This window comes from Anser cygnoides, chromosome 1, assembly GCF_040182565.1.
Source record: "Anser cygnoides isolate HZ-2024a breed goose chromosome 1, Taihu_goose_T2T_genome, whole genome shotgun sequence".
Taxonomy (NCBI): domain Eukaryota; kingdom Metazoa; phylum Chordata; class Aves; order Anseriformes; family Anatidae; genus Anser; species Anser cygnoides.
Genome location: NC_089873.1, coordinates 188,857,388 through 188,881,250, shown reverse-complemented (window position 1 = coordinate 188,881,250; position 23,863 = coordinate 188,857,388). Strand labels below are relative to the sequence as shown.

The following is a 23,863-nucleotide window of genomic DNA, read 5'->3' as shown; positions in this document are numbered from 1 at the left end:
TAAAATATTTTTTTAGAATTCATTGCTGGCATTTACAAAAACATTTGTCAAAGACAGTAGAAATGTCAAGTACATCTGTATTTCAAAACTGATCTATCAGTCTTACAACATCCATTAATATTGACTTCATTCATCAAGATGTATTAAATAATGTTTACAGAAAGTAATAGATTGAAAACCAACTATTATCATAAATGTGGGCATTTTTGGAATAACACAAAACTAATCAGACGATACAGATATTTTTATGTTGATGCCAAATGACGTAAAATGGAAGGCTGAAAAGCCTTTGAAGTACCTCTGAGTGATCTGGAAATTTTTGTATGTGTGCAAGTTCAGCTTTATTGGGCTGTAGCATAAATTTACAAGATAATACCGCATTAACTTTTGTTGTAGTGTTTAAATTTTTGACAGATACTATAATGTTATATCAATGTCTGCCATCTTACATAGTGAATCATGGTTTCAATATCGTTCTCTGTTAGAGTGTTTTAGAAAGTAGTTTTGTTTAAAAAATCTGCCCTGCTCTCAAGCCATTTCTATGACCTGTATTCTCTACTTGTTTCATAACAGATAGTTTGTCTCTGCATGTTTCTTCATATTTTTTTTTCCTTAACTTTAATCTACTTTTATCTTTTTTATCAGTTTAGGTATGCCAGATAAATATGTCAGTAATTGTCAGTTTGTATATATTTTCTAAGGGTCTATACTAAAATACAGAAAAAAACAGATACTGAAAAGACAGAAAATACCAGAATTAGTGACAGAAGATGGCTCATGATGTGTTTTTGTCACCTTCACAATGAATTTATTGTGCCCCAATTAGATAGGTGTGCTTTGGAAAGAGCATAATATATGAAAGGATAATGAAATGCCCTGCAGTATGTATGCACAGTAGTAAGAAACCGAATTTTGCATGGAGAACCTTCAACATGGTTTTGTTTGATATAGTTGTTTTAACACAGTTATTTGTAATTAATTTCCTACCTTTGCATAAGCTTTGCATTTGCATAAGATGTTTTTACATCATCACTAGCGTGAGCCTCCAGCATAGCTCCTCTCGCTGCCACTGCACACCTGATTATAGTGACAGCACAAGAAGGTGGCAGAAACACAAGGAGATCACCAGTAAAATTTAGTTTGTCGTGGATCCGTGGCAGATTAGAGGACGGTTGTGGACAGTTTGTTCTGGCTCTCGTATCCTTCGACTCCTCTGCTAGATATGCTCTTGCAGTTGCTGGATTATCCTATTGAAGGGTCATTTGCTGCAGTTCTTGCAGCTTTGATAACTGTATGGGCTTGACTTCAGGCTATTCAGTCAGTTACTGGTTTAGCATGTTGCCAGAATTTTGCCTGTGAACATGGGCTGTGACAAAATCCTCACTGTGAACATTTTATACCCAGTCCAGCCTTAGCACAGTTTCTTGCTTCAAGAAGAGCAGCCATGTGTGGCAGAATTTCCCCTCTGCTGAAATGTAAAAGCTTGTGATAAAGCAGCACAGTGTCAGAACTTCTCAGAAACTTGCTGCTAGAATCTGTTATTCTGGAAACAAGTAACAGCATGTTCAAATTTCTGTCTATTCCCATTTAAAAGCATATGCATAAGGAAATGCTTTTTTTGTAAAGGAAGTATATATAGCCCTGATGTTTAATGTCAGTGTATTTTTTAATAAAGATTTTTCTTGTATTTGAAGGTTCAGTAATGTAATCAGAGCACATACTCGACTAGAATCAAGGTACAGTAATAGCTCTGGAGGATCTTATGATGATGACAAAAGTAAGTTCTATTCTTCAATTTGATGAAATTTCTGGTATTTGGTGGGAGAGGAAAACATTCTTTTGAGTGGGGGAGGCTCTCTGTTTAACTTCTGTGTAAACAGCAATGTAGCATCACCATGTAGGGAGTGTCCCTATTTTACCTTCATACCTCATTTATTTCCTTTGTTTAACCATGGGCTCAGTCAAACCTACTTAAAGGCAAGGGAACTGAAGGCAGCAGAAGAGAATCCTCCAGACAGTAACACATTGAATCACGCATAGCAAGGTGAAAGACATCCAAGAGCATTACAGCGAGTACTTTGAATTGTGCCCTTCACCAGTATTTCCTTCCAAAACAAGTGCTATTATATGAACATGACAAAATGATTTAGGACTTTCCAAAAATGAGGCCTTATCTCTTCTTTACTTTTCTCTGCTATCTGCATCCAATTGCTGGCTGCATTATGTAAAACTGTGATAGAGGGGAGAATGAAATAGGGCTCCTGAGCACAGTTTTTGTTTCTGCTGAACAGACTATAAATGGACCCTTGAAGCTGAGCAGAGATTCCAAAGGAAACCAAGATATTTCCATCAACTGTTCAATTACAGTGTAAATTTTGGTAGTTGGATTGGCCTAAATTAATTTCTGGAGTGAATCATAAGGAAGCAAATCTACAGAGTTTGATAAGCCCTAACCAAATGTAAAAAAGGCAAGACTTTTTTATAGACTTTCATCTCTGGCTTAATAAAGCTAGGTGAAATAATATAGAGGCCATAAAGTCTTTCCTTGGTGTGAAGGACACCAGTTTGGGACAGCATTTTGACACAGAAAGTCAAGATCTTGTATATTCTTCCAGCCAAATATTTTTTGGCAATGTTTTTCTGCAAAACATTGTTAATACTTTCAAATGCAAAAATATAGGCTGATTTTATCTTTATCCATAACTATTTTTCATAATAATGAAGTAAAATATTTACAAAATACTGTATATGTGCATCCTGCAGTATTTGTATACCCCAAAAAGTGCTCGACATATTAAACTCAGTGTCTTTTACTACAGTTCTCTTGTTCATCTAATGGCTTTCTAGTGCTGCAGCTACTAAAAATTCCTCAGCAGATGTTAACTGGACCACCAGTGCTAAGCTGATCTGCATCAGCAATCTTTCAAAACAGAACAATGTTTATATCAGAACATTCTTCACAAGTAGCTGATTTTGATGAGGGTTTGGGTAATAAAATTTTTTTAAATGCTGAAATTTTCTCTTGGTCTTTTGGAATATCTCCTTCAACTGCTGCGCAAATGTTTTTTTTCCTGGCTGTACCTGCAAACTTTATAGTACTGTGAATATTTATGCAAGGTTTGCTTCTCACAGGGATTCCTTTCACAGATATATGAATACCTACATGAAAAATAAAATTCATTTTACTTAACTACTGACATTTATATAGATATCTGAATAAAAAGGGTAATTCTTATGTCATTTATCATGCTGGAATATAAATAATGCAACCTCCATTAAGAGAGTGCATCTTGCACCCTCTGGCAGGCAGCCCAGGCAGCTAAGGAGTTGGTGGTATGGCTTATGTCTTCTCTCCAGCCTACTTGAACATACAGGCATTGCTGAGGGTATAAATAGGAAACGTAACTCTTCAGCACAGAAACCTTCTTGTTCAGTCAAAGATTGTATGTTAAGGTGCAAAGTACTTCTTTTTTTCTTCTCAGTCCTTACTTAAACCCATGAAAACGTAAGTGAGAAACTAGGTCTTAGTGTAGACTTTATGAAGCAGTTTTATGTGAAACACTTAAACTGCTACGGTGCTTTTTATGTGAAAAGCATTTGGCAAACATTATCTGTTTAATCCTCAGAAGACAAAATGTGCACTTGTTATACTTCGCTACTTTATTAGGTCACTTTATTTTGCTTTATCAATAACCAATAAATAGTCCCCCAGAAGACAAGAGAAACAAGCAGCAGTCTAGATCCTGAAGAACTAAAGCATTCCTTGAAAGACTAACAACAAAGAGTGGAAATGATAAAGTTGGCGTTTTAGTACCAATTGCAGAGGTAGCTACTGTACTGAAGGGTTCCTGAAGATCTGGAAAGCTGAAGACATTTTGTCAAAACCACCTAGTGATGGTTAAAGGAAAAAGTTGGTTCTGATACTTCTCTAGACATCGGAACAGTGTTGTGTTCTGTGGCAAAGCCAACAAGCACCAGGTACATGCCGTAAAATAAAGGCTGAGGAGAATGGTGAGAGTTACAAACCTACATGAAATGCAGAAGGGTAGGAACAAAACAAAACAAACAAAAAAATAATGCTCTCACTGCAAATTCACAAAGGATAGTGCTTAGGTGTATGTCAAGAATAGGCCCGGTAAGGATACTTTCCATGGCCGTGTATCGCGGACTGCCAGACATGAGAAATAAAAAATGACCAATGGGAAAATCATGAAGAATGAAAGGGAATAAAATGCAGGAGAGATGAACACAGATATGCAGCTGAGAAAAGACAGAAAGTGATGGAAATAACTTACTGGACCCATGTTATGACAGATAAGCAGGTGGGAAAAAAAATCTACTGCTTATTTACAGAATCATACGTACAGCAGTTGTCCTGCTGAGGCAAAGTTAAATATATATTTGAGAAATTCAATAGATAATTCATCCCTACTGAAAGAAAATTACCATACTGAAGATGTTTTTCACATTCCTTGTGTCCCTCCTAATTCAAGACATTTAATTTCTGCCTTTGTAGCATAGCTCAGCAGGGTACTGGTCAGGAGCTGCAAGAATAAGTCACTGGTACACAGCTCCTTGCAGCAGATGGCTTCCAACAACAGCTTCGTTGGCTGAACTTTCCTCCCATTTTTGAAGAGAAAGTCTGTTGCTTGTTGTTGTGTGATCTGGATCCAAAGCTACTAAGTGACAGCGGGAATTCAGCTGCAGCTCCTACAATTCAGTGCTGTCTGCGTGGAATCTGTTTAATTTCCAGCAATGTGAAACAGCGATTAAAAATGCTTCACTTGTTATTGAACACAGGAATTTGCAAACCTAATGTCTTCTTATCACGTTATTCCAAACAGCTGAGCTGATGCATTAGTGTAAACTTTATTTTATCATTTCTTCAAAATGGGTAACCAGACTTGATTTAAAACTTTTCTATGCAGATGATCCTGTTTCTCCATACACAAGCTGGTTACTGAATATAGTTGAAACCAAACAGCCGCATCCCCTGCCTATGCCATACAATGGAGGATGTTGGGCACCGCTTGTGGACTACCTCCCAGAAACTATCACACCCCGTGGACCCCTTCATAGGTGAGCAGTTTCTCATTCTGGTATTTCAGACAGCAAGGTGCTTCCTCTTACTGGTTGGCCAGCACCAAATCAAACTTTCACACCACTCAGAACATCTGAAAATCACTCTTCAGTTTTCTGCTGTTTTCCTGTACTGATTCCTGCTGATCCCTGTGTTAAAATCAAAATGCAGTGAAGGCTTGCAATTCTACCAGATTTGTACCAGAATGTCTGTTTACAATGTAGGACATCAAGACAAAACAGAAGAGGAAAATTTGTCTTTCTCAAGCTTCTGTGGCTGTTATTCATACCACATTTTTCCCCTTTATTTTTTATTCTAATGAGGCTATGCATATTCTGAAATTCTTCTTTTACATAATTTGTATTGACATTAACAGTGTTCTTTTCAGTAATGGGTACTTACCTGCTTAATACTGTAACTAAGGTACTTCAACATTAATCATATTGACAAATGCTACACATTTGAGAATGTTGAGATTGTTTATTTCTTACGAAATAATAGTTGGCATCTTGCTCTTTTCTCGCCTCCAAGGGGTTTCAAACTGACCCTGTGATTCAATTTCCAGGTGCAATATTGCTGTCATCTTCATGACTGAGATGGTAGTGGACCACAGCGTAAGAGAAGACTGGGCCCTTCACCTCCCTTTGTTGCTACATGCTCTCTTTTTGGGTAAGACCAGCAGAACAAAAAAGAAAGTATAAATGTACTCCAGTCCTTTTATTTTAGTTTTGATGAAGCTGTGGAGTTTTGTTTCTTATTATGATTTCTTTATTATGATTTCCTAAAAAGAAAAAGGCCTGAGGCAATTACAGTTTGTCAGCCTCAAAACTTTGAAGCTTGTGAATATTTTGGCCAATTTCACTCAAATTTGAGAGATGGGTAGAAGTTTGAAGATGACTGACTTCCTAAAACATCTATAATAAATGTAGGGCCCACCTAGGAGTAAGGCAGATGAAACTCATTCTTTGTACGTTCTTGTTTGTGATGGGCAGCTGGCCAGTGTGTATATGTTTTACACGTGGACTACACACACAAATGCCATCTCTTGCCTTTGCGAAAATATTATGTAAGAAAGCCAACATTAATGTACTGCGGAGATAGTGAGGGTAGGACATGGATCACTGGAAAATAAGCTTCATTAATTTCACTGTTAATGGATTACTTCATCATCAGTGTTTTCCATTACATAAGTTTTCTGAGCGTAGAGGCACTCCTGTTTCCCCACTGCTATGTCTGTTCCTTATCGTAACAACTCAACTGGAGGTGGTATGTTCCTTATCCTAGCTCTTAATATTATGAAAACTGCATGGCATAATTTTTTAGCACACAGGAGTATTTAGCATTATAAAGCCTCTACGAGCAATGGCTCTGAGCGTGCTGGAAAGGGCTTCCAGGGTTGGTTTCAATAAGAGATTACACATGTATTCTTCAATTAAAAGTTCAATTTCCTTTTGTGGCTGCCCATACCATTTTTTTTTACTACTTTTTATGTTGGTGTTAACTTTTCAAGTGTAAGGGGGAGCTGAATGAGAAATAGCTAACTGTATGTATCAAATCAATAACCATCAACTGATTACACAACCTCTTTATTATGATTTATAACAAGTTACTGTAACTGGCATTTACAGTTAGAAATTCTCAGAAGAAAAAATGAACAGCTTAGGACAGGAATAGTACGCAGCAGGGTGGCTACTTCAGTTAAAACAGCTGTAAGGAGCCATCAGGGAGCCATGCAAATAAACATATGCAGAAACACAGTTGTGATATTAGTAATCCATTATAAAAATGTCTTTACTGATTTGCTTGTGCAATAATGTTTCAACATTGCAGTATTTCATAAGAAACAAGTAGAAATTTGTGAATACCGTTAAAGAAAGTCCTTTGGCTATGAGCTTCCAGTTCTCAAATGTGGGATTAAAGTTAAATGCAAAAGCAAAGCGATAGCTAAAATGACATCATAGCCTCCGGGCTTCAAGTTCAGTTTCTCAAGAGCTGTTGTACCTCCTTTGGAAAGTTTCTATATTTTGTAGAAGAGCTCTGTTGTAATGGTGTAAGGAAGTTATACTAAACATGTTAGTCACAGGTATGATAGTGACTGAAAAATAAGTAGTTCTGTCTAGTTGGAATGAGATTGTGCAGGTGCATCTGACTGAAAACAAAACTGGAAATAATATGGTGGCTAGGTGGGGAGCCTGTATCCTTCTGTATATCAGAAGGAGTGGGACAGTACTGTAGTGAAATAGTTTTGCAGTATGCGTGCTTGTTTAATAGGCTATCGGATGGTGTGTAGTGCTGACAGTGAAGCAGCAGCAGACTGCTGGTGTGAACCTGCCTACATCAGTAGTGCTACATCAGAAAAGCACCGCTGTTTAAAAACTCTTTTGCAACCATTGTGAGATGAGTTGATCAGTAAGACTACTTTCCTGTGGAAACCTGCCCACGTGACAGAAGTTTACCCTCTTGGACACTCTTCCAAGTTAGAGAAGGGGCCAGTGCTGGAGAAGCACAAAGACTGAACTGTCCATCTCACTTCAAAGTTAACATATCTATGTCAATACTTGAATATGATACTAGGGGTTAACTGGATTTCAGCCACAAGTGCCAATACAGAACTCATCTCCAACTAAAAAAACTTGTTACATCTTTTTCACTCCTGAAAGTGTATGTTAAAACAGGGTAGGATGGGATCCTGGAGGTGGAAGGAAATGGGAAAAGGAGAACAGGAGCAGGGAACTCAAGAAGCAGGAAAAGGGACAGACCCATTGGTGGTGCTTCTTTTGGAGAAGGCTGTGGGCAGATGGATCAAACTGGGAATCACAGGGTATTCAAAGACCTGATGATAGAAGCCAAAGACGCACACCTCAAGCATGGCACCATGAGGAGATGCATTTTTGCAGGCTAGGCAAGAAAACCCGTGATTTGACAGACCTGTTGGCTGCCGCCCCTTTGAGTGAAGAAGGGGCTGCTTTTTAAAGAGTATATCCTAAGAAGAGAGGAACTGAAGAAGAAAACAATTCAAATTTCCAACACCTAAACACAAGGAAGTATTTATAAATGTCCTGAAAGATACTGAAAGAGAATTGAAAAAAGCTTATTATCACACAGTGATATTTATTTTATGAAAATCTGTTTCCTTTATGTTGGTAACTTGGGATTTATTCAGGTTGTGTTAAAATCTGGGAGTACACAAACAAACAGCATTAGCGCTAAACTGATCAGGGTCTTTTGGTGCTATATCTTCCGTTACCGTTCTGCAGCCTGAGGTAGTGGCTCATTTCTCATGCTGTCTTTCTGGTAGCTGAAGTTCTTTTTCAAGGGATTTTGTCTGTCAGTTCCTTTCTTTATAAATCAGTATCTACCTCATACAGTTTGCACAAGTTTTAAAACTGATGTCTGTGCAGGAAAGCCAGATACTGAGTTAAGCAAGGTAGATACATCCACCACCAAGAATCTCTTATCTTCTGAGGTTTTCCAGCCCTGGCAAATTAATGCTTCAGTGAGACAGGATGCATAAAGGTATATTGCCACACATTGTTTTGAACCTCCTGTGTGGGACCTCAGCCTGGAAACTAAATACACACAAGCATTTGAAGTAAAAACACTAGTAACTGTGTCCGGAAATACTGCATCTTTTGTTTGTTTGCACTGTTGCCATGAACTGCCTTGGAATTTTTGCTATCTCTGGAATGTGAACTTGTTTATTATTGCTTCATATTCAGAGATTGCTGTAACCTTTTCTTTTAGGTCTTGACCATTACCGCCCTGAGGTCTTTGAACACAGTAAAAAGTTACTGCTTCATCTTCTGATTGCATTATCTTGCAATAGCAACTACCAAGCCATTGCATCAGTGCTTCTTCAGACCAGAGAGATGAATGAGACCAAGACTCTGACAGTACAACCAGCATACTTACCTGAATATCTTTATACAGGTAATAAAGCACAAGAAGAGAACATTGCATTGTACTGAGAGCTTTTTCAAAGTAGAATGTCAAGGTTACTTTCCTAAAATATTAACTGTTTTGATAAATTAAAGTCGTAAAGTGGCAAATCCAAAGAGTTACTATAAATATTAATTCCATGAAAACTATCCTAGAGGTGCACCCAAATAATTATTAGATAACTTCTGATAATGAGAAAGCTATCTGCTGTAAGGCAAGATATATAATGCAGAATTTTAAACATCAATATGGCTATTAACTTCCTAACTTCCTCCACAGGGAGTAAGGACTGCTTTAAATGAGGGCAATCAGTCCTCAACCTTCAAAAAAAGAAGAAAAAAAAAAAGAATAAATAATTCCAATACTGGAAGAGCAGCAGAAATATGCAGCTCAGATATTATATTCCTACATTAAATTTTACGTGTTTTATACCCTCCTTTATACCACAGATGCACTTATTTTCTGTCCTGAAATCTGTTTCTGCTTTATGAGGCTTACTTCAGATCTCTGCTGAGATGGATGTTCTGTTAACTTCTAGCAATTTACCTGGTTTTAAGGGATTAGTTGGGAGCAGTTACTTGAAAGCAGCCAGCTAGATTTACTGTTGCCATATAGTGTTATTAAAAGCAAGTTTACTGTTGAGATTTGAAGGAATCACAGGACCAGTGTAGAGTTATGGAGGCAGGCTTAGTTGTCTGGGAGAGGGTGAGGAACTTTACAGCACAGTGACAAATGAAAAACAAAGATTATCAAGTTAGTGGCATTTTCATTGTTCTTTAGGAATACAGCCAAAAGTAATAAATAGTTTGGATTTATATAGAATATTGATAACATTATTATTCTTTTATGGGTTACAAAAATTTGGTTTTAAAATAATGAGAAAAGAGAATTCAGTATACATATTTAAAATTAATAAATTAATTTGGCCTTTTTAGATTTCAGTCTGAATAAAGTCTGCAAAATTACCTCACACATGAATTTCCCTTCTGACTTGTGTGCATCTCTTTTCCAACACATGTCCATGAATTATTTATTACAGAATAAAATTCACTAATAAGATGTTACTGTTTTTCTGCCAAAATGAAACACTCTTTTTATTCCTATCTCTGAAAGCATAATTGGTACTCTGTGTCTTGGCCTCTTGAGTCCAAAAAGATGTCAACACGTTGTATTTGGATTCTTTTTTGATCAGCTAATTTAAAGAGTCAAAGTGTGAGTGAATAGCTATAGTGAAGAATCCTAAATAAAATACTTCAGCTCAGGTTCATTCCACATACTGCCAGGCAACGAAATTAGGAGACTGACTCCTAACCTGCAACAAATAACCCCTTCTGCTCCCTGTCTTCTCACAAGGCCAATTTTTCTGTACATATGGCCTAAGATGACTAGCAATCTAACCTTAAGAAAACAGGTCTTAGTATCTAAATCCAGCTCTGAAGTTGAATGGCAAATTTTTGATCCAGCAGAACTCTTACTCAGTTGTTTAACCTTAATGATGAAAATTTAATAAGAGCAGCTCAGTGTTTACAGTTAAAGGTGTTGAACAGAGGCCTTAAGCGTTGTGTCTTGGTTTCCATTGCATTTGTAAAATTAAGGACAGCATCTTTGTCCTAAAAAGTCCATCTTACAGAGGGCTTTTCTGTGTCCCATTAGCCAAAAAAAAAATCTGTCTTGACTATGATGTTCTTCATTTCACATTGCATTCTGCACATTTAAAAACACTACCATTTTCACTCCCGTTGGTGTTTGAGGGCTGTTGCATTCTGCAGGTTTCTCCTGTGGTTCCCAGTAGAAGGTTTCTGCTGCTGACTCTTTGAAGAGAGCTTCCTGGTGGACACATTCATCTCTAACACTGGCCCATCAGCACATTCCGTCTTTATCTCCTCCCTTTCTGCTGGCAGGTGGCTTTGACTTTCTGCGGGAATACCAGTCGTCCCCGGTGCCAGACTCCGGCCTGAGCTCCAGCTCCACCTCCTCCAGTATCAGTCTGGGAGGCAGCAGTGGAAATCTCCCACAGATTACACAAGAGGTTGAGGACATGGATACCACTGCTGAAACAGATGAGAAAGCAAACAAGTTAATTGAGTTTCTGACAACCAGGTAATGGAGACAAGTAGAGGTTACGTTTGTACTCGAAATGCATGGTTTCAAGACTTCTCTTCAATTATCTGTAGCAACTTAAAAGACTCAAAGGAAAATGTCAGAGATTTTATAGTAATTACGGACTCCCATTCCTCTTTTGTTGATACCTATAGTAGTAGGTAGGAATTTAAAGGCATTACAGTGTCAGGAACATGAGAAAAAATCTTGCCTGATAGCAATAAAATGTTTAATTTACTGATAGTATTATGTTCAACAGTAAGCTAATAGAAAAAGAGTTTTATTATCATACAAGTAGACAGGAGGTACACAGGGCATAGTGAAAGGCCATGGTGAAACTAATATTAACTACTGACTACAGCTGGCAGATCCTAGACACAATATCAAATTTAAAACCAGGGATTTGTTTTTGCAAATGGGATGTGCAATTTAAGTGAGAGGTTTTGTAAAATACAGCATAGGAATACTTATTTACTTTATCTTGATCATAAAATTCTCTTTGGTTGCATGTTTTCCAGGCTGTGGCCCTGGAAATATGTAATTGCATTTACAGTTTGCATGTTTTAACTGATTATATTTATTTCAGATAAAGCAATTTTGTACTTTGTTACGTATTTCTTTAAGGGCATTTGGTCCACTGTGGTGCCATGAAGATATCACACCTAAAAATCAGAACACCAAGAGCGCTGAGCAGCTTACTAATTTTCTGCGTCATGTTGTATCTGTATTTAAAGATTCCAAGTCAGGTAGTAATTATTTTTTTTTGCTTCAATAACAAAAGAATATTCTTTCAAGGTCACACTGAATGTTTATCACTCTGATTTAGTAGATCTGCTTATGCAGAAACACAGTGTATTGTATGTCTTAAGAAGGTTGAATGACATGAAATAATTGCTTTAAAAAAATCACGTTAGATTGGACTACAGCTGAATGTTAAATCAAGCATTCCTTCAAAGTTGTTGTTGGAAAGCTTTTTGATTGATTGTTTAGCAGTTAAAAACTCCTCTATGGCCTGTTGGTGAAATAAATTGCAGTTACTAAGTAAATGTACTTTTGTTAATTGCTTCTGGCAATTAAATTTTAGTTTTAATTTATTATGCTTTTAGAACATAGGAAATATACCAAACATATTTTGAATACTGACACAGACTCTAATTAACAATCTTCCAAGATCAAAGCAGACTGGAGAATCAGTATTTATATTTAAGATCTTATCCAAAGTCTACTGAAGCTACTAGGAAGACTTCTAATTCAGCTTGGCTTTGGGTCTGGGAGTGTTTAGAAGTTACTGCGTTGCCGCCAGTAAGAATAGTGTGTGACTTCAAAATTTGTCCAAGAATTGTAAAAAACTTGAAATCAGATGAAGAATTTAATTTTTTGCTGAACAAAACAGACCTTTCCAGACTCAGAATTTCGGTTTTGCACAGTTTATTTTCTTACATTCTGTGTGAAATAAATATAAAAATTGGGAAACTCTTCCCAAACAAGACTTTTCTGCATCCCCATTTCTTACAGGGTTTGCAAGATGCACTACAGTGCATGCCCTCCCCATTGTGTTGTTTCAGTCTGTACATGATCCACAGTAAGGTCTATAATAATAAAATAAAAACAATAATAAAAAAAGAATGACATACTATTCTTTTGCTTAGGTTTTCATTTGGAGCAGCATCTGAGTGAAGTTGCTTTACAAACAGCTCTTTCAAGCTCTTCAAGACACTATGCAGGTCGCTCTTTCCAGATATTCAGGGCCCTAAAGCAGCCCCTTTCTGCACATGCATTGTCTGACCTCCTGTCAAGATTGGTGGAAGTTATTGGAGAGCATGGAGATGAGATTCAGGTATATATGTGTACATAATGCTTTGTAGTACTGTTGATTTAAGGTATATTTAATTTAAAGCTATGGTTTTAACAAGGAGTTCTGGAGTCAAGTGATGCGAGGTAGAATGTGGCCTTAAAAAAGGGTACCTCTGAATTCACCGAACCTGTATGTACCTTATAAAAGCCTGTCTCAGGCTGTTCAAATCTTAGATAGTACTATAGAGAACACCTAGAAGGCCTCTAGTAATTGTTACTGAAAATTATATCTTCATTATGATCATCTTTTCCCTTTTCATATCATTAATTTGTGTTTAAGAAGCCCATCATTCTATCTGCTAATGTAATCTAACAACATGGAGTAGACACCACCTCATTTCTCAAATGATTACATATTTTAGAATAAAGAAATCCACACCATCCATAACAATACAAAACTTACACTAACCTAACTTGACCTAGTCCTCTCTCAGTGAACTGAGATTTTCATTCACTTTAGCTGAACAAACTGTTCAGAGCCTATTAAGAGATTCACGGCTTAAATAAAGAGAACTACTAGCTCTTAATAAGAAATAGACTGACATCACTTCCATATTTTAACTAGGTAATGAAACTGCCACAAGATGACAGTAATATTCTGTCACAATAGCTTGTGCAGAATTTAAATCAGTGACCTGCAAGTCAGAGGTTCTGTATGCCATTACCAGTCCCCTGATGAGACGTGCTCTTCTTGCATGCCTTCATAGATCATTCAGAGGCAGAAAATAAAACACTTGTAGTGACTTCTAATGTTCAGGATAATGGCACTAGTGTGAATGTTGTTCTAGTTTCAGGAGAAATTATTTTCAGTAGATGACTTTGTTTCTTTTATGAGATGGATATTTTTGAATATTCACTATTTTGAGTATCTTTGTTGAAATGGCTAACCTCATGCATTGACAGGGGTATGTAATGGAAGCACTACTTACTTTGGAAGCTGCAGTGGATAATCTGTCTGATTGTTTGAAGAACAGTGATCTTTTGACGGTGTTATCTCGGTAAGAGCCTGTTTCCCTTACTATATCCTTTTTTTCAAATTTTCATAATACTAAGTGCCGTTCTGTAATCTGACAGCATAAAATGATTTGATATGATTGGGATCATTTGTAACCTACATAGAACTAGACTAAGAGCATATGTCTGCCAAATTTTGCAATAGTTGAAATAATGTTGATATAACTAATGGAACCTTCCAATGCGTTGTAAATTCTGCCATGTTACCACTTGGATATAATTTATTTAAATATATTTGAAAAATACTGTCTTTTTCGTACTTTGTGTTTTTGTACTGTATCCTTGAAAACATATCTACAAAAAAATGGTGTTTTAGAATACAGATTTCATACATCCTTTTGTTCTCAAATGAAGTACTCCTCAACAAGTAAATGATCATGGGTTGTTGTCAGTAAAACTAGAGTGAATTTTTTCCCATATGTAGATAACTTACGGATTTTGCCAGAGGTCTAGACCATCTTTATGAGACCCTTGGCCTTAAAGTAGACTATTACACGACGGGAAATTTCAGACTCCTTCCATAACACAGCTGTTGACACTACTGAGAGGAAATTGAATGTCTATCCAACTCCTAATAGCAAGAACATAATGGGGAATGTGTTTAGAAAAGTTACTGTAAGCTACCAAGCTTTACACACAGGATAAAAACCAATATTCTTTACCTTAACACTACTGATTCCATAAAATCCTCCTCAAAAATTATAAACAGTACAGACCTACAGTATTATGAGTTGGGAATAGGGACAGAGAGTCAGGAATTAGCTGTTCTCCAGCCCAAATTTCCCTTTTATGTATCAACACAGATGGTTCATCTGTACAGATAATTGATAGCGATTGTCTAGACTATCCCATGAGGCATAAATCATTAGAATTGAAAATCCTCTGCTTTCTATAAACTGTCTTAAAGAGATACTAGGATTCAGGCAGGGGAATGCAATGACGACAAGGTTTCTGAAGGACCTCTACTAGCAAAGGAAGTGTAGGCAACCACAGGACAGGTCTCTTGAAGGTAAAGTAGCATATTTGTCATTCTGCTTAAGGTACACTGTTTTTAACTCCCACAGTTCTTCACATAGGTCCGTAAACCATTGTACATTTTATCTACATGCTGTTCAGGTTTCTCCACTGATGAGGGCATTTTTAAGTACAGCACTGCCATTTCATACCAGCACTTCCACAAGTCACTTCACAGCTCTGTCTCTCCTATCCCCTTGTCATTCATACCTACCGAGACTGTAGGCTGTCCTGCTATGGTTTGGTGCAGCACCACAGGAACCTCACTTCAGTCATGTCTGTGGGCACTTCTGGAATAAAAAAGACTGGAGGCATTAGACAGTTTGATGTTTTACTTTTCCTGTTTAAATATTTACATTTTGATAAGTACCTGACTTGCATTCAATATGTACAAGTTTCAAGCAGTGAATTCAGACATTACAATATATGCTCTGTGTTTTGGGTTCAGTTCATCTTCACCAGATTTAACATCAAGCACCAAGCTGACAGCAAACCGGAAGAGCACGGGACAGCTGAATGTAAATCCTGCAAGCGGTAACACAGCCACTGCTGAACGAAGCCGGCACCAGAGGAGCTTCTCTGTACCCAAAAAGTTTGGAGATGTGGACAAGTGCTCAGATCCACCCCGCAGTGCAACGCTAGACAGAATCCAGGCATGCACACAACAAGGCCTCTCCTCTAAAACCAGAAGTTCATCTTCTCTAAAGGACAGTCTCACTGACCCATCCCATATTAACAATCCAACCAACCTACTGGCCACTATCTTCTGGGTTGCTGTGGCTTTGATGGAATCTGACTTTGAGTTTGAGTATCTGATGGCATTGAGGTTACTGAATAAACTTCTGGCTCATTTGCCACTAGATAAAGCCGAAAACCGGGAGAAGTTAGAGAAGCTGCAGGGGCAGTTGAAGTGGGCAGACTTCTCAGGACTTCAGCAGCTACTCCTGAAAGGATTCACCTCCCTTACTACCACCGATCTCACACTACAGCTCTTCAGTTTGCTGACACCAGTGTCTCGAATATCCATGGTGGATTCCTCTCAAGCTATAGGTAAAACCAGTATATTTTCATTTTTTCAGTTTATATTGCTTTGACGTTTGATGACAGACCTCTGTAGGCTACTTGCATAAAACCAAAAATGGCACTTTGTCTTTTAATATATAATAATCTAGTCTTGCTTTGGATTTAGTTTGCTTTTTAAAATTTCATAGCAACATAACATGTTTCTGGAAGGTGAATCTATTGAACAAAAAGTTTAGGAGGAGAGCGGTCATGTATTATTCAACATTTCACCTTTAGGGCTCAGCAGCATATACAGTTTCTGAGTGCTGATAAAATAACTGTGTAAAGAGATACTGACAATTTTTATAACCAATTTTGGCCACTTTTTCTATTGAATTATTTTCAGAATTACAGATTATTTGATTTTAAATTAGCTTCATGGGATCTTCATGGGATTTTTAATTAGAGCTTCATGGAATTTTTCTTAGAAGCGTATGTATTGAAAATTCCTGTATGCTTTTTAGAGTAACTACAATAGCACAGTAATGAGTGAGGAGGAGAGAGGCCTTGGTTATAAGGAAGTAAGGTAACATTCTAAAATCTTAAATTATTTAGTTGAGCTTTTGACCACTTCGTAATTATATTTCTTGAAGAGAGTTTCTGTACTATTCCAGATTTTTATTCTTCTTTCTGACAGAAACACAGATGTTAAGACAATTCTGCAGGCCTCACAACTAAGTCATAACAAGCTTAGACACAGAGTAAGGAGACAAATGCAATGAACAGCCTGTTCTTCTCTAAGCACTCATGTGGTGCATATGTTCCAGACTTTGGCTGGGCAATTCACACATGGGCTGTGAAGGTACCATCTGGAGGTATCTTCTTCTTTTCCCCAAGTATAGAGGAAGCCTAAGGAAGTTTTGTTCCTAACTTAGGCCACTTATTTAATTACGTGAAACCAAATGACATGAATGGTTAGAATATTATTTTTTGTATGTTCAGATTATTTCCAAAAAACTGATTATGTCTGGTTACCATTACTTGATTTCTAAGCTCTCAGCTCCCACCTGAACTGGAGCAGCTTTTGTTACAGCTCCTCATAACAGCCACTGCGTGTAGTTCATCGACTTGAGCCAGCTGTAAGTTGGTGCAGAAGAGCTGAATCCCAGCTCATCGGAACCTTTACACTGATGACAGGGGCTGGCACTTGGTGCAGGAGCCATTTCCTAGCTTCAAAAGCACCCATTTGAGAAGTTTCATCTGACTACTTATATCAGAATTTTGATTCAGTACTATTACTACTAACTTCAACAGTGTGAAACAATGGAAGCTGTGTGTGTCAGACTGACCAAAACTGTTGTTTGTTTAACAATACTCTCTGAATTTCTTTATGTGTTTTAGCAGCAGTAATCAAAATGCCACCAGTTAAAACTGTCAGTAAGCCCATTAAGTGGAAAAGATAAAAATACTCTCTAGTAAGAATAAAGCATATACTTTTGTGAGATATTTTACTCTGTACATAAATACCTGTTTCTGTGGTATTATTTGTAGAAATGGGATCATGTTTTATGACAGTACTGGTACCTAACTGATAGACTGGATTTTCAAATTAAGGCCCCTTTTATGAAGGATGTGGTGTGGCCAGTGGTGTGAACAATTTGACAGAGTCTGAGTCTTTGTGTAATGTAATATTGAAACTGTGACCTCCCATAAAATACCATCTTAAAGATCTCTGTGGCTGTTAACATCAGGAATATCCATTTTGTTCTTTATTTTCCTGTTCTAGGGTTTCCACTGAATGTTTTGTGTCTTCTGCCCCATTTAATTCAACATTTTGACAGCCCAAACCAGTTTTGTAAAGATGTAGCTGAAAGGATTGCACAGGTATCAAAATTATTTACTGTTTTGTACATCCACAGACCTTTAAAATGCAGTTGTTTTGTTCTTAACATGTGTTGACATTTATATTTAATTAGGTTTGTTTGGAGGAAAAGAACCCCAAGCTATCAAATCTTGCACATGTGATGACCCTTTATAAAACACACAGCTATACAAGGGACTGTGCTACCTGGGTAAATGTGGTCTGCCGTTACCTTCATGAAGCATTTGCTGATATTACTTTGAGTATGGTTACGTATTTGGCTGAGGTAAGTTTTCAAAGAATTTTTGCTATTTTAACTCTTTTGTTGTCTAATGACCCAAAGAGATGAAGTGTTGGACATTACAGGGAGCTCTGTGTAGCTGTTATTTTTAATGAAAAGTAAAGAACAGAATTTAGCAGAAAGAAACAATTGCTGTAAGAAAGTAATGCTTCTAATAGCCAGGCTCACTGCCAAAGGATCTAAGACCTGCAGGCGTCTCTGATACTGACTATGCACACATTTTCAGAGCCTGAGAGGCCAGGCTGAGCATCCGCATTCAGACTTCAGAGCAAGCTTGGCCCTGCTGCCACAAGCCACAATTCCTCACCATGTTTGCATGTGGGGGCTCTAAGTAACAGTCATGTCAGATCTTGACTGATGGTGAAAGCCATGACTGTTCTGTAAGACACCAAAACAGGACCTTGAGGTTTTCCTGTCTGTTTTCAAGCTCAGAGACTCTGAAGAACTATTAGCTCTTCAAACAAGACAACTCTGATTCCTCTGGAATCAAGCATTTTATTCATAGGCAAACTTGTATTTCTAATTTTAAAATGCTGTAAAAATTGAGGGTTAAAATCTTTCTCCTTTGCTTTCCCAGCCTTAGGAAAGCATCTGCCCCTCTGTTTCCTTGCAGTGCTGTGTGCACAGTTATTGACACCTCTGAAAAGGCCATTGAACGTGATCTTGCTCCCATCAAAATGGGCGCATGTGTACAGAGAATCTTTGTTTGCACTTTCCCCTTGTTGCAGGTTGCCACAAGGCTACTATACAAACAGCACGTCGGGCAGGTTTTTGACCATAATTAAGGCACATTCCTCACATAACACCATCATCACAGGATGACAGCACAGTAGGCATAACTTCCTTCCTCTGTATTTACATTGACTGCAGCTGTGCTGAGTCACGTCTGGGGAGTATTTGTATGGGTGTAGGGTAGCTGCCAGTCTGGTGGAGGAGCAAGGGACAAGAAACCATCTTGTTTGGCTGGCTGTGGCCATGAAAAGGGTTTTCCAGAACGGCTGCCAGATTTGGAAGGGCAAAGGAGGCAACTCTTTCGATGAGCAGCAGACAGCCCAGGCAACTTAAGTTCTGAGTTAACTGCTGCTTCAGGAAAGGGACAAACTTAGCTAACAGGCTGTGGAACCCTAGACCCAGAAAAGCCCTGGATAGTTACCATATCCAAGAGAGGAATCCACAATTTTTCAAAACAGTTTGTGTGAACCCAAGTCAAAGACTGAGAGTAGTTATGATTTCATTTTCTAAATGCAGTGGAAGGTCTTTGTACTCAAACTCCCTGATCCGAATGGTGTGTTATCTAAACTTCATCGTGCTGCTGGTTTTGTTACTTCTGGGAGCAAAAGAATTCTTATTGTTCTAAATGCATTTTAAAGTTGTTGTTTCTTCATTATATTGCAATGCTCCTTCTCATGAGAAATTCATGATGTATTCAAATATACACTTGGACTATCAAGAGACACATACACTAATTAGAGAAAATGAAAACTGTCAAAGTCCACAAATGTTTAAAGTTTAAGGGGCAAGAGCTGTTTAAGCCAAAGGATTCTATTGACAACAAATCTATACAAACTGGAATGGAAATTAGAAGCTTTCAGAGATAAAGTTCCTAGGACAGCTTTCTAAACAGCAGTAGGGACAAAAATCCCACTATTTCCCAGGAACTCCTTTTCCTTTTACAAAAGTGATTATATGATACAACAGCCTCTATCAGAGAACACAGAATTTCTTCCTCTCATCCAGCAAGTTTCTTCCTGTCCTTCTTCCTATACTTAAATGCTATACCAGCTGATGTGCTGGGTAATACAAAGTTATTTACAAGGACAGACTCAAGATTGTAATGGAACACAAGAAAAAGACTATAATTCTGCTTCGAAGAACAATTGCTAAGCGCACTTATCTCTCAGTAAAAGTATCCATGAACTGGAACTGCTTGCTATATAATACATTTAATTTAAAATGTCTTGCTGTCTTTTTCCAGAGGAATAGGGAAATCATAGTGAGTTCTGTCTACTGTGCTAATAGCGAAGTTTGTGTTCTTTGTTCTATGAATCACTAATTCCTGCTCCTTTTTACCAATTAAAGAAATCAGAAGATACTTAGTGGGATTACATTGTCTGCCCGACCTGAGCAGTTCATTTCAGCTGGCACAAAGTATTATCATTCAATAAAACGAGAAGCCTTGTCATTTGGGCTACTGAGGGCATCTAGTAAATTGTTAGTGTCCACTTGGGTAACAGCTGACATTTTTCTCTAATGGAGGATTAATGACACAAGACACCGTACTTTTTTTTTTTTTAGAAGTAATTTTTTTCTAGATCTTCATACTTGTAGTAACCAGTGGTAGAAGAATGTTTTGTTCACCTGCATGGAAAGATAGATTCTAATCTTGGAGCTTCTGGTAAACTCCAGCAATAACATTTGACTACCTCTGAAACTTGTGGGGAGGGACAGTACCTGTCACCAATGAAAGAATTTGCTACCTTCCAGGAAATTTTCAGCTAATTCAAACATGTGCAAACATAGCGTGTCTGTCTGTATGCCTCCTGAATTACTGTCGTGTATCTGCTAGAGCACCGTTGCATTTCCAAGGTACATTGTAGTAGTCCAGGATATACATTCAGGTGTTCCAAAATTCCGGGATTTAGATCAAGCCATTCCTTGTATTAGCATCTACAGTAAGAGAACCCAGGGATTCCACCTCCTCTTTAACAGAAAATGTTTGGCAGTTACAGCCAGTGATAACTGGCAGCGAAGTATATTTGGATGAATATATATTGATGTCTGAATAGTAGCAGTTTTGTTTCTTCACTTGTTTTCTTTTTTTTCCATGACTTTCAGCAAAGGTAGAAATAAAAAAATTCTCCCCTGTTTTTATTGGGTGTGTTTTCCCAGTCACAGTGTAAGTCTTACCTGCCGCTTTACTTAACTGCTGAATCTGTTTTCTGGATAAGTTAGGGCAGGCATATATAAAAATGTATGTTTCATTATCAAAACAGACTGGCATTTGGCTCCCAGTTTAAAGCTCTACTTTTATTTCACACTTTTATCATTATTGCTTGTAAAATGCTTATAAAATGCTATTGCAAAATCAGTGGGTGAAGAGAGATAAATCATACAAATGGTATTCATAAGACTAGTAGCTTTTTCCTTAAGGAGAAATGCCTCAAAATTTCATTATATCCACCTTTCTTTTTAACAGCTGCTAGAAAAGGGCCTTCCCAGCATGCAGCAGTCCCTCTTGCAGATGATCTACAGTCTTCTCAGTTATATGGACCTGTCAGCTATCCCTGTGAAACAGTTTAATGTGGAAGTGCTAAAAACTATTGAAAAATATGTACAGGTAAATACCATATCTTCTTTATATTAAAATTTAATATTTAATAAGTTGTTTTCTTTGTAAGAATTTAGGACAAGGTTAGCAGGGAGGACTGAGACTATCCACCATGATATCTAATTTATAAACATCCTACTGCCTAGTAGGCTCTGTGTCTCCAGATAAGATGCTCAGCTGTGTTCATTGTGTAGTAAGGGTTAGGCTGTGGCTATACTGATTCAGGAAGCAAGCTTAATACCAGGCAGACCACTTTTTAATTATTAGCATGAGGCACCTACCTTCAGAGGTAAGTGAGTATAAGCACTTACCTTCAGAGACTTATGCACCAAACTCTTGGCAAGTGGTAAATACACATCTCTGCTAGGAATTCACAGCTATAAAGTGCCTGTGTCAAGTCGGTTTTTCTGTTAAGCAGATGGGGAATCTGAAATGGCCCCTATATTCCCAATGATCAAGGCATTCAGGTGGGAAATTTTAAATCCTTTGTCTGCCAAATTGGCAGGTCTCCTGCTTTGCAGGCTAGTCCCCTAACCTGAGGCAAGGGGGTTGGTCTATCCTGTTGAAATTATTCTGGAAGTATATACCTTGGCACTGGCCAAGAGAGAGAAAGAATAGTATTGTTCCCATTCCACATTTTTATTACGTGTCAAAAAAATGTCCGTAAAGTGTAAATAATTTTGAATTTATAAATCTTTAATTTGCTAATTAAACGTAATTATTTCTAGAGCATTCACTGGAGAGAAGCCTTGAATATCCTGAAGTTGGTAGTTTCTCGTTCTGCCAGTTTAGTTTTACCATCATATCAACACAGTGATCTTTCAAAAATGGAAATACATCGGGTGTGGAACAGTGCTTCCAAGGAGCTACCGGGGAAGACTTTAGAGTTTCATTTTGATATTTCAGAGGTACTATTTGTAATTCTGCTACTTAAAACCCTACTTCTGTCATTTGATAATTCTTAAAACGTGTTGTAGCTTCTTAAGAAAGTAGAAAACTTGTGAAAGAAAGGAAAGCTGTAAAAAGGAAAATCTCTTAAATTCTCAGTCCACGCGGACATATATAATGATATATTTAGTCACTGGAGGGTTTTTTCTGTATTTGCATTGGATTATTATTATTTTTTTGAAGGAATTTTTGGTTTTGTTTAAAAGTCCCTGGTAGAAAAGCTATGTTGCAATTACACCAACTGTAATATGTAAATACACTATGTGTATAATATATCTCCCCCAAGCATTTTATACTTGGATGCCAATGTTCACTGTCCTTTAAGGCAGTACTGCCTGGCTTCTGACTGAACTCTTTTACAGCAGTGTTTATCCTGCAAATCCTATACACCTTTTAACTTTATAGAACTGAATGGTCCTGTTGACTTTAATGGGCAACTCACTCTGTTTATAGTTATGTACCTGCATGATTGCTCACAGTATTATGGAATTTATAGAGATAATAGTGAGACTTTGGGTTAAAAGGAAATAGGAACATAAAAAGGCATCTTGTATTATTGTTACAAAGGGCTTTTTCTTGTTGTTTAATGTACGGTGGAGTCACAGTCCCTGGGGGTGTTTAAGGAAAGCTTGGACGTGGTGACCTAGGGAAATGGTTTAGTGGGTGACCTAGGGAAATGGTTTAGTGGTAGGGGGACAGTTGGACCAGGTGATTGTACAGGTCTTTGCCAACCTCAATGATTCTGTGTAGAAACATGGGGGAAGAAAAGGGGGGATGGGGGGCAAGAAATCTGGATTTGAAATGAATTTCATAAGCTTTCTGCTTTCTGGTTTTGTTGTTGGGGTTGTGTGTGTTTTTGGCTACTTCCTGTTATAAACTATTTTGTCAGTTGTTTTGAATGTTAGCTATTAGGGAACAGAATCACTCGCTGCTAGGTATGGTATAGCCACTGCGATTTCACAGTGGAAAGTCATGTACATACAAATTGATGTGAAATTTGTGAACCCCTTGTTTCTGCCATGCTTGTGATCTTCATAGTAATCTTTTCCTGCAACTTAAGTAGCAGGCCCCATTGTAAGTTCACCCAGGAGCATTGTGTTAGTAAATAATTACTCTCTATTTAAGACTCCAATTATTGGGAGGCGGTATGATGAGCTGCAAAGTTCTTCTGGACGAGATGGTAAACCTAGGGCAATGGCTGTCACCCGAAGCACTTCTTCAACCTCATCAGGATCTAACTCCAATGTCCTTGTTCCTGTGAGCTGGAAGAGACCACAGTACTCTCAGGTAAACTCTTTAAAGTAGCACACGATTTATTTACAAGTTGCACTTGGAGCAATTGAATTACCACACACTGGGGGCCATACTGGCTGTGGAGTGGCAGCACAAGCATCTGATTGTGTGTGCTGAATTATCTTTCTC

General features: G+C 37.7%; 1 protein-coding gene across 12 annotated transcripts in view; it reads left to right on the top strand.

Annotated features, from left to right (window-relative positions):
• The window catches only part of FRY (FRY microtubule binding protein), a 238,191-nt gene that overhangs the window by 180,056 nt on the left and 34,272 nt on the right, over positions 1 to 23,863 (top strand). For all 12 annotated transcript variants that reach the window (XM_066989712.1, XM_066989711.1, XM_066989710.1 and 9 more), the window contains 14 exons: positions 1,695 to 1,777; positions 4,929 to 5,079; positions 5,646 to 5,749; positions 8,825 to 9,010; positions 10,921 to 11,119; positions 11,744 to 11,865; positions 12,769 to 12,956; positions 13,877 to 13,971; positions 15,450 to 16,051; positions 17,790 to 17,887; positions 17,980 to 18,150; positions 21,362 to 21,502; positions 22,222 to 22,401; positions 23,567 to 23,728. In XM_066989712.1, coding sequence (XP_066845813.1) covers positions 1,695 to 1,777; positions 4,929 to 5,079; positions 5,646 to 5,749; positions 8,825 to 9,010; positions 10,921 to 11,119; positions 11,744 to 11,865; positions 12,769 to 12,956; positions 13,877 to 13,971; positions 15,450 to 16,051; positions 17,790 to 17,887; positions 17,980 to 18,150; positions 21,362 to 21,502; positions 22,222 to 22,401; positions 23,567 to 23,728 — 2,482 coding nt within the window. The remainder of the gene's footprint in view (positions 1 to 1,694; positions 1,778 to 4,928; positions 5,080 to 5,645; positions 5,750 to 8,824; positions 9,011 to 10,920; positions 11,120 to 11,743; positions 11,866 to 12,768; positions 12,957 to 13,876; positions 13,972 to 15,449; positions 16,052 to 17,789; positions 17,888 to 17,979; positions 18,151 to 21,361; positions 21,503 to 22,221; positions 22,402 to 23,566; positions 23,729 to 23,863) is intronic.